The sequence below is a fragment of the Camelus dromedarius genome, chromosome 5, assembly GCF_036321535.1.
Source record: "Camelus dromedarius isolate mCamDro1 chromosome 5, mCamDro1.pat, whole genome shotgun sequence".
NCBI lineage: Eukaryota > Metazoa > Chordata > Mammalia > Artiodactyla > Camelidae > Camelus > Camelus dromedarius.
The window spans coordinates 65872627-65885757 of record NC_087440.1 but is presented as its reverse complement, the minus strand read 5'-3'; the positions used below and the strand labels follow the sequence as shown (position 1 = coordinate 65885757).

The window sequence follows — 13131 nt, the reverse complement described above, 5'->3', positions numbered from 1 at the left end:
TTGGTAGCTGATATTAGTCACAGGGGAGTATTTGCATCATGAAAATCATTGAATGCTACAAAACAGTGTCGCACCCCACTCTGCCCCCAAGAGAGCCAGTTGTTGAACATTCACCAGCACACCGCGGTGAGACGCACCCTCTTGTGAGGGGCTCCAAAAGTTGCCGCCGGGCAAGGTGGAGTCAGTGAATCTGGGAAGGTGCCACCAGCCATGTGATCTTTCCTGAGGTCACAGCTGCAGTGGGAGGGTCGCTGGGACTGCTCACAGCTGCCATCTCGCCTCCCCCAGGAAAGCTCAGCTCAGCTCTGTCCTTTGCTGTGCACCTCACGCCAACCTTGCTCTTTATTTGCACTGGCCCTCTTGGCCCAGCCAGATACCAAAGGGAGCTACGGACCTCAGAAGTGACATCCGGTTGATGCCAACTCTTCCCCAGGCCTCTCTGCCCCCAGTGGAGGAAGAGCACATGAATACCACCTTCTGCAGAATTGCAGGCACATTCCGGGCCCTCCAACCCCTGTCCCTGCCTCCCCCCACCTCAGCTTTCCTGCCACGTCTGCCCTTGATCCTCTCTGCTCCAGGCACTGAGCTCACGGCCTCCCACCTCACCACGTCCTCCTGCGAAGGAGACTGCAGTTCTCCCAGGAATGCCCACCCTCTCTCTTCATCTGACTGAACTTCTCACCCCTGGTGAGCAGCCCAGCCCACATTGCCATCTGAGCTCCTCCTGCACCTGGCACTTTGCGCCACTTCCACACCCCACGCGCTTATCTTGTCCCGAGGGGATGCCCGGCTCCTAGAGGGCAGGCCGTGGCCCCTCAGTCCTGTGGGCTGAGGGAGACGTCCTCTGACAGTTTCAAGGGAACTTCACAGAGCAGCTAAGAACACAGGCTTTGGCGTCGAACAGACCTGCCATTTCCCAGGTGGGGGGCTTTGGGCAACTAAGTACGCTTCTCTGAGCCTCAATTTATTCACCTGTAGAATGGGGTGATAACACCTACCTCATCTGGTTGTTGTGAGGATAAAATGAGATTGTGCTCATCACTCTGCTGATTCGCATCAGACCCAGGACAGGGCTGAGCGCTGCATTCCCACGGTCCGCATATGCATTGCCCACAGGAAAACGTGAGGCAGGCAGCACAGGACCGCCTCCTGGGGACCCTTCTCCTCCCCTTTCAGTGGCTTCTGATACCACTATGGACTGAAGTGTGTCCCCCAGATTCACAGGCTGAAGCCCAAAACCCCAGTGTGACTGTATCTGGAGAAAGGGTCTTTAGGCCATAATTAAGGTTAAATGAGGTCAATAGGTGGGGCCAGAATCAGATGGGACTGGGGCCTTCTGAGAAGAGGAAGCATTTGCTCTCTCTCTGTCACTTGAGAACACAGTGAGAAGGCAGCCGTCTGCAAGCCAGGAAGAGGGTCCTGACCAGACCCTGCCTATGCGGGCACCCTGATCTCAGACTTCCATCTTCCAGAACAGTGAGGAAACAAATTTCTGTAGTTAGCAGAACAGTTTAAAAGACTGTTTACCCAGTCTGTAGTATTGTGTCATGGAAGCCTGAGCTGATTCAGACAAATACCTTCTTCTTTTGTAATAACATATAATGGGAAAGAATCTGAAAATATATATATATGTATGTGTATGTATAACTAAGTTGCTTTGCTGTACATTTGAAACTAACATTGTAAATCAACTACACTTCAATAAAAAACAAAATTAAAAAAAATACCTTCTTGCCTTTCTGACACTTCCAGAGGCCCCTTCACACTCAGAACAAAGCACTGTGCCAGGGACTTGGTGGGGGTGAAGGGCTGACAATCACTAGTCACTTGAGCAGGGAGAGAATGGGGCTCTGAAGTCAGTCCTCATCCCTCAAACCACAGTCTGAGGCAAGCTCCCAGCCTGCTGAGACTTTCCCTCAAAGCCCCTCTATAAAATGTGGGTGCAAATATCTGTCTCTTTGGGCTGCTGGGAAGTTTCATTCATTGATCCAACAAATAATGCAGCCCTCCTATCCTATGTCAGGCAATGTCTGGGTGTTGAGGATAGAGTTGTGGACAAGAGAGACACAAATCCCTGTCCCCATAGAGCTTACACTCAGTGCGTGTGGTGGGGAGGCAGACAGTAAATAGATGAGATGCCATGTACCAGACGTTGATAAATGCTATGGAGGAAAATAAAGTAGGGTAGGTAATAGGGTAAGGGGTGGGTAGGGGAGTGCTCCATATTAAACAGAGTGATCAGGGAGAACCTGAAGGTAATATTTGCAGAGAAGTGTTTCAGGCAGAGAAGCCGCAGGTGCAAAGGCCCTGGGGTGGGAAGTATGCCTGGCTCTGGAAGAAACTGAGAGTCTGCAGCAAAGGGAGCCAGGTAGAAAGCAGATTGTGTAAGGCCCTGTGGGCTACTGTAAAAACAATAACGATACAGTTAATAATCATTTAGCATTTACCCCAAGCCATGCCTTATTCCAAGCAGTTATCTCTGTTAACGCATTTAACACTTACTATCATCTTATGAGGCAGGTGTCTGCATTTTCGATGGGCAGAAATGAAGCAGAAAAATGACATGACTTGTTGAAAGTCACACTGCTAGTTAGTTTTTCCTCTGAATCAGAGAGACAGTCACTGGCAGGTTTTGAGCAGGAATGACATGATCTGACACACATTCCAAAGGGCTCAGCCTGGCTGCTGTGTTGAGAACAGATTGTTGGCGGGTGGGGCGTGGCAGGGAGAGGGGTGGGTGAGGCAGGGAAATCCATTAGGGGCTGTGGCCACAAGAGGGACGAGAGAGGATGTGATGGGTGAAGGCATATAAAGTCCTCCGCATTTGCCTGCTACATGGGATGCGTCCCCAAATGTCATGGCCCTCCTCTTGCCCTTTGAAGGAGGGCACAGAGAGGCAGGGGAAGATGGATGTCCAGGGCAGCCTTTGCTCCATGCCAGCTGGACGTCAGCAGGCCGGAGGGCCCCACCGTGGGCAGCAGGGATTGCGGAAGGCCCATGAGCCATGCATGCCAAGTCTGGCCCAGTTGCAGCTGTTCTCAGCTTGGCTTGGGTGGGGGTGGCAGTGGGGGCCAAGGGAGGGGAGCTGGCACAGGCCTGGAAGAGGATAGCCCAACAAAGAACGCATCAGGCAGGCGCACTCCTAGGACCCAAAGAGCTGGCTGTGCGTACAGCCCTGCCTCAGGGCCTGCCCACTGCCCTGGCTGATGATTCTCAGCTGCTTCTCGGCCAGTGAGGACCCAGGTCCAGAGTGCCCCTGCGCAGAAGGGCACTTCGTTTTCCTGTCTTATCCTCCAAAGTCCCCTTACTCCCAGACCTCTCATTCTGACTACAAGCTAGGGGCTACATCCCTCCAGGCCCTACAGAGTTGGGAGGGCTGAATAGGGGCTGGAGATAGTCACTGGTTATTTCACTGTTCTCATGGGCTGGCTCCCACGCACAGCATATGTACCAGTATTTGAGCTATCAACAATCCCGGAAGGGAGGGCTTTTTGTTCCCATTTTACAGATGAGAAAACTGAGGCTTAAAAGTGAGGACATATATGCAAGGTCGCACAGTGAGGGCGGCGGTGGAGTTGGGACTGGAACCCACGGACAACTCCCTGTTCCTACTCCCACATCACACTGTCTCAGGAGCTGCTTTGGCCTTTGCGCCATCACTTGGGCAGGAAACAGATGGGCCGAAGGCAGGAGGTGTCAAGGCTGGGGTAGCCAAGGGTCAGAGCTCTGCCATGTACCAGCAGCATGGCCATGTCAAGTCCCCTGATCTCACTAGGGCTCAGGTCCCTCAGGGTGATTTGAGGATAAAAATAGTACATATATCTCTGAGTGGCGTCCAGATAATTAAATGAGTTTGTTCACATAAAGATTTCGAACATTGTGTGACCCGTGGTAATAGTCCATAAGTGTTCACTTTTATTACTACTATTAGTATTTATTATTATTAGATTCAGCGTCTGCTGCAGCCTCCCCCTACTCCTCTTCCATTTGTGCTCACAATAGCTCCTACTGGCGGGAGCTCTTGGCCCCAGCCCAGCTGGGCAGCTCACTGTCCTCCAAACACACAGTACTTTTCTGCATCTGCCCGTCCCTCCTGTCCAAGGCTTCCCCCTTCCACCCAGGCCAACTTCAGTCCCTTGTCTCCAGCCCTAACCTTTAGGGCCTCCCTGTCCAGCCCACCGTGCTGCGGTGAAGCCCAGATGTGTGTGTGAGTGAGGGGTCTGTGTCTACCCTGGTTGCCTCCTCTCTTTGCTCTTAAAAGAATTTAAGTACCTTCACCTCTAGATTAAGGAGAATTTATGAGGGGCCGAGACACCCACTTTTCTGTCTTATTGACATTATTGAAATCTCTTACAACAACTCTAAGAGATGAGGGTATTTGTTTTTCTATTTCACTGATGAGGAAGCTGAGGCACAGAGAGGTTCAGCAACCAGTAAGTGGCAAACTTGGAGCTCAGCTCTGTCCGCCTGTTACCGAACCAGGTTCTTTTGCCCGACATGCAGCAAGCCAAACGCTGAGGCGCTGAGGTTTGCAGCATAGAAAGGGACATATGTGTAGTGGCCAATAGCTTCCGTTACATATATGTTAATATCACATCGGAAGTTAAAACCTACTGGGATAAAAGTAGACAGCTTGATGCCAACAAGTGTCAACACAAGAACCTGGATTCGATCTCTTAGGAAATATCTTTTCATGGATCCCATCAGGAATCAGGTCTATATTTGAGGGATTACTTAAACTAAGGGTCATTGTTTTGTGCTTGCTATGATTTATATTCCTTCTCATTCAAACTTTGAGCTTGCTCTTTGTTGCATATCCTTAAGCCCAAAACTTCAACCCATATGATGATCATTCAGCATAAAGGTCCAGACCCAAAGCCTTGGTCCCATGGTTGCAATCAAATGCAAAACAATTTCATTCCTCAAGTCCTCCTTAGGCATGCCCCTTATCAGCAGGAAGTAGCTCTCTTCCTTCAAGATTGAAGAATTCAATCAAAAGATGAAAAAGAATATGAAAAGGAATATATATTTTATATATATATATAATATATATATGTGTAACTGAATCACTATGCTGTACACCAGAAATCAACACAACATTGTATATTATATTTCAATAACAAAAAAAAAAAAAGAAAGAGAGAGAGAAATAGGGAGGGACTGAAACTGCCCCATTGGGTTAAAACCCCATAATAGAAACTGGTGACTAACAGAAATTCTTGAGTTGTTCTTACAGAACAGCAGATAAGGGAAGGACTTATTAAAAATCCCTCTGACGCTAGGAAAGAAACCGGACAGACTCAACCTGGCTGATTAGAGCCTGCACAAACTAGACTCACTTGTCTGATAGGTGACCTTTTGACGTCACATCCCCAAATTCCCCCATATTTCATACCAACTCCTCTGAAGCTTGCACATGCGTCCAATGAAGAAGTGAGTGACTCAATATGCCTGGGCGGAGCACTGGTCACCTCACCTTTCCTTTTCCTCCAATCACCTCTCCCCATGTCTCAGACCACCCTGCTTCTTTATCCCAGAAATACCCCAAGCCCCTAGCCTTCGGGAGGGCAGATATGAGATTTGTTCTCCTGTCTCTTCACTTGGCTGCCTTTGGAATAAACCTTTTCTCTGCCACAAACCTAGGTGGCTCAGTGTTTGACTTGCTGGGCCTTGGGCAAATGAACCTGGTTGGGTCACATGTCCTCAACTGCTGTGCTCTCTAATGCCCAGTCCCCCTCACCACGACAGGTGGCTTTCCTCATCACTTAAGCTTGCATTGCTGTTTTTCTTCTGAGAGCTTCTCTTTGCAAAGGGACTGCAAAGGGCTCAAGTCAGAGAGCATTAACAAATCACCTGTTATAGCCTGGGCCCTGAGGCCAGATGATTCCCTGCCCTCAGGGAGCTTAGGCAAGTACAGAAGCAAGCATTGTACAAATCAATCATTTAAACAATACTCAATGCTTATTGAGCTCCTCCTCTTTGCCAGGCACTGTTTTAGGAACATCAAAATGTTTGTTAACTCAGTCACTCCTCACGTGAACTAGATGAAGTAAGTGAACAGAGAGGTTAAGTAACACACCTCAGGTCACACAGCTGGTAAGTGGGCAGCTGGGATCATTATAAAGCACCAGGGTACCTTGCTGCATTGCAAGTTTGTATGAGGTACAGGAAGAGAATAGACCAGGGAGATAAATGGTTTAGTTGTTCAGCCAAGGGAGTTCTCTGAGAGGAGGGGACAGCTGAGCAGGGTTTGGAAGAATGAATAGGAGTATCTTAGGAAACTGAGAGGAGGAGGAAGTGGGAGATGCCTTCCAGACAGAAGGAACAGCATATGCAAGGAATATTACATTCAAGGTTATCAAAAGATGGTGTATAGCACAGGGAACTATATTCAATATCTTGTAACAACATTTAATGAAAAAGAATATGAAAATGAATATATGTATATATATATGCATGACTAGGACATTGTGCTGTACACCAGAAATTGACACATTGTAACTGACTATACTTCAGGTTTTTTTTTAATGGAATCATTTGTTAAAAAAAAAGGTGTCTGGTATTACTAGCAGGTAAGTAGTGGGCAGTGGTGGGGGGGTGGTTAGAGGGAGTTAAGGTCAGAGAGAGAAGTAGGGATCAGAGCAGGGCGGGCCGTGTAGTCCTTGCAAGAAGGTTGGGCTGCTTCTTGCAGATGAGGGGAGCTGCCAGTGGATTTCAAATCAGGCACTCGTGAGGTCAAATTGCAGTTTTAGACCCGGAGACGGTGGCTTTGAGGGCACCACAGCCCAACAAAGAGGCAGATTAGAGTTATTCATGATAATAGAGTTATTGGTTATTGCCTATAAAAATCAGCAGAGTTGGTGGAATAGATAAGAATGGGGAGAGCAGAGTCTGGGATGATATGAGGGCCAAGACTCTAGCTTACGTGACAGGGCGGACACAGGTGCCATCCAGCATGAACCAGGGAACCCAGGAGGGATTTTTCCAAGCTTTGCCTCCAACTTTACTCCTATTCCCAGTGCTCTGAGTGCAACAAGGGCTCAACCAGAGCTTGATGGACAACACTGGCCTCCCAACTGAACCAGCTGGAAGTGAGGGAAAAACACTACTTAGACCCATAGGTACCTTCTAAGTTAGGCGAGTCCTCTTAAAGAAAGGCCCATCTACTCTGCTGAGCTCCTTCATGTTTGGAGATGCAAAAGCCAAGTGTGGGAGTCGGGGCTGGAAAGGGCCTCGCATCACAGAGTGAGAGGAACTTGGAGCTGGGGGAAATCCTGGAGGAGAGTGGGGAGGAGGGGTGATGGGAAAGGGCAGAGGAGAGAAGATCCAGGGAAGATGCCAGAGCCTGGGTCCTACAGCGTGAAGACAGCGGTGACCAATGCCAGCTCTGGTGGTAGCGGGATGGGGTGCCTGGGAGGCTTGAGAAACCAGGGAGCTGGCACCCAGCTAGGTGCTTGCACCTCTGGGACCTAAATGCCTCCTCCACCCTGCTCTCTGGTAAACCTTCCCCTCAGCACAGTCTACTAGACTTCCAAAGACTTTGTTGGAGGCTGCTGCATCTGTGTGGCGGTGGGGACAGGCAGGGAGAAGGGGGGATGAACCAGGCTCCATGTCTGCTTGTGCAACAAACACCATCAACCCTGGGCAGCAGATTGATCCCCAAACAAGGAAATGAGAGCTTAGGGATTAGCAGAAACCCTGTGCAGGCCTGAGACTTCCTCAGGTCTTCCTGTGGGAAGATACTTTGGGTCAAACTTATCTCACTTTCAAGAGGTCAGCGAGAGCCCAGTGGACATGTGAGCTGCCCATGGGTTCCATTCTCAGGAAGGCAGGAGATCCAGCCTGGCTTTCCCTTCTCCCCCAGGGAACAAACTTTGAGAATAGGACCAGCACCCAGGATCCCTCATCACTGAGAATGAGGGTGTGGGGTTGGAGCCAGGTACACCTTAAACCCGGGGAAGGACGGCTTATGACACTGTCCCTTTCAGAAGTGGCAGAATGGAGGTAGAAATGACACAGTCCCCAGTGCGTGTCCCTTTTGTTCATTCCGGGCAGCCTGGTATGCTCAGGGGATGTTGGTCCTGGCCTCCGCCACTTGCCTGGCCCTAGATCTGAGACGGCAGATGGCAGGAATCCTGCCTGTGAATGCATGGTGATGACAAGTTAAGGTTTAGACAGAAATCATCAAGTCCAAGGGGCTCCAAAAAATGTTAGCAGAATTCTTCAAACAGCATAGTAAAGACAAGCTTAACATGTAAAGCAGATCATAGGGCGGAGGCAATGGGTGAAATGGGAGGGGGGCCTTGGAGGCCCAACTTCTGTTCCTCACCCCTGCTGTGGGGGAGTCAAGGCACCTCTAGAATCACCCTGTAACACAGTTTAAAAACCACAATTCGATCCACTCCCATTTTCTAGATGAGACAGTGCCAGCCAGTGAGCTGAGACGTGGCCACGCCTTGGCCTAGGTCATGCAGCTGGTCATGGGCAGAGCTCCTGCCTCAAAGCCTAGGTTCACCTGCCACCACAGCCACAGCACTAAAGAAACTGCTTTATTATTTCCAGGTCTTGGACAGAAGGAAGTTGAACTGCCTGCAAGGTTTCTGCCTGAGTTCCAGGCCTTGTGCAGGTGAGAGTCATTTTCAAACAGGCCCTCAAAAGCCTCTTACAGCTCCTTGGGGGACGGGGAGGAAGAAATGTAACTTGTTTGCATAATAAACTCATTTAACTTTGGTCGGGGAGAATCATCACACGACTCCAGTGAAGCCTGAAAGTAATGGGTGTTATTTCATCGTACAGCTGTGCTGTGATCTGGAGAGTGGACCCATCTCCTGAACCTAACGACACAATGTCACCTCGATGCCAGCACCTCAGAAGGGGCAGGGAGTGATGGACAGAGGGACCTGAGGAGATCCTTCAGCTGCCACCTAGCCACTGCCCACCTCCAAATGCTGTCATTCCAGAAGTCTGGAGAACACAAGTTGATTATAAAAAGAGGGGCCTGCAGGCACCCTCCAGCTGGGAGAGAACAAGCAGAAATGCTGCAGCTGTGCTGTGGGACACCACGGTCCGCTGTGAGAAATGCTAGTGGAGCTAGAAAGTGAGACCAAATCCCAGTGTCACTAGAGCCAGGCTGAGCCCGGTACATGGAGGTGATAGGTTAGCTCTTTCCCCCAGCCCTTTGGGACAGCTCAGTATCGCAGGGTCACCTTAAGGAAGCAGAACCAAAGATGAAACTCTTGGACCCAAATATCTGTGGGGAGAAAGTCTCTGCAAGTCTTTTTGGTATAGTGACCACTGATTTCACAGATCATCTTTCCACACCTGTGCAGGTTGTGGCCTGGGATTTGGGAAATGAGGCCACCAGGGTCCCCTGGCACCTAGTGGACACTGTGAGTCTTAACTTCCTGAGACAGGACCCATCAATGTTCCATAAGAGTGAGCTGCAGCTGGGCTGGGCTCAGGGCCCACTGGCCACCTTACACCTGGGGGGAAGGAGGGACAGGAAGGCAGACGCCCCTGCTGCTGGAAGGAATTGGCTGGGCCCTCCTCATCAGGGGCTCCAGCCTTGGGAGGTGTTCAGAGGAATCTGGGAGAGGGACTAGAATGCTGGGGGAAAGTATGAAGCCCCGGGAGAGAGCGAGCCGCCTGCTGGACCAGCCCCACCACGGGGCTGACACCGGCTGAGGCAGGGATGCTCCTCTCCTTTCTCCCTTGTCTCCAAGCTGCCCTCGGAGCTGCCCAGGTCTTTGCCAACAGCACCTGCCTCTCCACCACTCACAGGTAAAGGGGAGAACAGAGTCATCAACCTGACACTCTAGACACATTTCCCAGATCCTCTTATCTCGGCTAAGTAATGTTTTTGATGCTTTTCCCTTTTTGTTGTTCATGGGAAATAAAGAAAGCTGACCTTTCAGCTCCAGGGCATCTTCCCACCCCAGGAAGGGCGCGGCTGCTTGGGCAGTAGGAGCTGGAGGCACAGGCCCTGAGACAGACCCTGAGCGGAAGAGGTTTTATAGAACCCAGCTGGCCATAGCCAGCTCCATCCTGCTCATTTGTTATTTATGCAGCGCAGGAGCCTTTCCAGGCCCCCTCCCCTCAGCTGCCCCAGCTAGGGCATCGATCGCCCTAATGGCAAGTCTCTGCAGTGGAGGGCCTGAGCTGCCCCCTACCCAGGCCTTCCTGTGGCTGCTAATTAGCTCGAGTCCAGAGACTTCACGTCACAAATGGGGAACTGGGGCCCAGGGCGCCCTGCTGGGAAGTGAGAGGGGGCTAAGCTTAGCATCATGTCTCCTCCACGTCAGACCCTCTCTGGCTGGCTATTGCTGACACAAAGCTAAGTTGTGTGTGTGCGCTTGTGTTATATGTCCCTAGAACTGTAAACATGGACAGAGGCCCAGGGTAGGCAGGTGGGATGTTAGTCTTTCCTGGGCCCCAGGGGAAGGGGAGTCTTTGCAGAGTGGCAACTCCAGAATTCCTATAAAGGGAACAGCAGTGATAGTCTCCTTGGAAGGGGGCTAGAGGACTTGATGTTGCAGGGCATGTACTGTTCTGATTTGGATTGATTTTTTTGTGTTCCTATAGGGCCAATGGTAGAGATTCTTGGGGTAGGGGGTGCTACAGCTCTCCAAGGCCCCCCTGGCTCCACCACTGTGCCTTTAGCTTAGAGGCTTTGCCCCCAACACCTCCCAGCCCTGGAATCAACTGTAGGTGCAGGGGCCAGGTCCCCATACCTGAGGGTGAGGGGGGCTAGGGGATATAACCTGGGGGTCACAGGCCCCTAGTCATTTACCAGGGATGCAATCAGGTGAAAATGGCTGGCAAGAGAAATCTTGGATGACAAGACCCAGAGGTAATACCAAGGATAGCAGTCAGACCCAGTAGAAAAGGAATGTTGGCTGCTGGGAGCAGCTGAGGCAGAAGGAGGTGGGGCATTCTGCTAATGGTACTCGAATTTATGAGCAGCCTTCCCACCGCCACTCGAGTGCCCTGGTTGAGATAAGCCTGCTCCTGGTGGTCAGGAGCTGCAGCTCAGAAAGCACAGCCCTGGAGGCCCCTCACAAGATGCTGTCCCTCCTGCCCCAGGCCTCCATTCAGGGGATCAGAGATTAGCTTAACTTCAGAGGAACTCAAGGAACCTATAGTCCATTAAATCCCAGAGTGAAACCTGGCAGAACCAAAAAAATGTACATGAAACACCATCCACAGCTCCATTTTTTCCATGGTCTTGTAGAAATATTAAATTATTCATCAAAACAGAATATCAGAACCAACCATTACCATGTCCCTGTGATCTAACTTCTTGGGAACATTTGAGGTCCCCCTGCTCAGGGGCAGACTCATAGTGTGAGATGGGAAGGGGCATCTAGACACTCCTAATTTCCTGGAAGGACACACTTCGGGGGGGTAGGGTGCCGATCATAGGCCATTCCACAGCAAATCTCAGAACTGAGATTTGACTTAAAGGTGAAAACTGTCTGGAAGATGGCCCATTGCTCCTGAAACCAGCGTTGGGAACTTCCTGCAAGTTCAGAGCTGTGAGCTTCCCCTTCTTCCAATACCTTCCAGGCCCATTTATAAGTGGAAAGTGGCTACTGATGTCTGGGGAGTGGCCTCTGAGTTGGGACCAGGAAGCTGAGGCTGCAAGATGAGCTGGGGCTGCTCTGACCCTCCCCACCACCCCTTCCAAGGGATCAGTCCTTCCAACAAAACCAATCCAGACCAATCCATCCCCTCCCCCACTTTCCTCAGCCTCTGCCCTGTCTCCTACCTGCTCCCACCCCCACCCCCAACCACAGTCCATTCTAATCCGGCTTCTCTGCGTGAAGCACTGGACCCTCTTTTCCATCGGCCCAGATTTTTAAAATGTACACGATTCAAGGGACAGTTGGAAGGTTTCCCAAAATCTCTCCTCCTGTGATGGGCATAGACCCTTCCGGGGCCCTTCCACCCCTGGCCGGAGACTTTCAGAAGATCCCTCAGTGTGTGCACCAGTTGGGGGCAGGTGGAAGTAGGGGGTGGGAGGTAGGATACTCATGCCCACCTCTAAGCCCACTCCTCCGAAGCTTGGAGCAGGGGGTGTGTGAAGATGATGGAACTGGCAGTCGAGGTCCCGGGAGAATATCTTTGGCTAGTTAGTGATGGGCTTCTCCCTCCCCGCGGAGCCTGGCCCAGTCTAACCCAGCTGGGATCCTTCCGTGACCACGATCTCTTCAGCCCACACCCAATCTCCCACCCTGGCTTAGATCCATTCTACAGAGAACTCAGCCGTCCCATCCCAGCTCGACCAGCCTCGTGCAGAGATGACCCCAACCGAGGCTGGGATGCACATCTTCCAGGGGGGCCCAGCATAGAGTGAAATGGGGGCAAGGCCAAGGTCACAAAGGAAGACAGAGGCAGGACGGTAATGAAGGGGATGGTAGGGGGTTCTTAGGCCCTGGGCTCCCTCCCAGGGCAGTCCTCACCGGGTGCAGGAGGCTCACTCACCGCCGGGACCACTTGGCCGACGGCCTACCGAAGGGCCGCTTCCACAGCACACCGTAGAGCTGCACTTTGGTGCTGATGTCCAGAGCGTCCGAGTCAGTCTGCTCCAGGGACGGTGAGGGCGACACCGAGTTGGACTTGGACGTGAACATCCTGCCTCTGGGGGGCTGCCGCCAGCTGGGCCCACCCGCTCCCCGGGGCAAGCACCGACGCGGGGCTCCGGGCAAGGGCGGGCGTGGCGGGAGGCTGCGGGGAGACGGCGTCGGCGAGCGGCCCCGGGCGCCGTCCGGGAGCGTCTCAGCCGGCAGAGACGAGGGGCCGCCCGGGCCGGGAGCTGCTGCATTAAAGCGCAGGGTGCCCAGAGCGCGGCGGCCAGGGGCGTGGGGTGCGCAGCCTCTGATTCGGGCTCGGGGATGCGGCGGGCCTGGCGGGAACTCGGCAGGGAGAGCGGCTCAGCCTCCAACCAGCAGCATCGCCCCCCGCAACCCCCTCCCCCCGCGACAGCCCCAATTCTGGTGGCCCCGATTGGCTGGGAGGGGCAGGTGAACTAGCTGGAGCGCCAATCAGTGCGGGCGCCGGCGAGAGGGACGGGCTCCGTGAGTCCGGAAGGTCCCGGCGGGTCGCCTGGCCCCGGGACGCGGCCCCAGCACT

General features: G+C 52.2%; 1 protein-coding gene across 1 annotated transcript in view; it reads right to left on the bottom strand.

Moving 5' to 3' along the window:
• The window catches only part of PLEKHD1 (pleckstrin homology and coiled-coil domain containing D1), a 28894-nt gene extending 15940 nt beyond the window's left edge, over positions 1–12954 (bottom strand). The window contains exon 1 of the mRNA XM_031453932.2: positions 12484–12954. Within this exon, the coding sequence (XP_031309792.1) occupies positions 12484–12632 (149 nt within the window). The 5' untranslated portion in view covers positions 12633–12954. The remainder of the gene's footprint in view (positions 1–12483) is intronic.
• Positions 12955–13131: the final 177 nt, after the last annotated feature.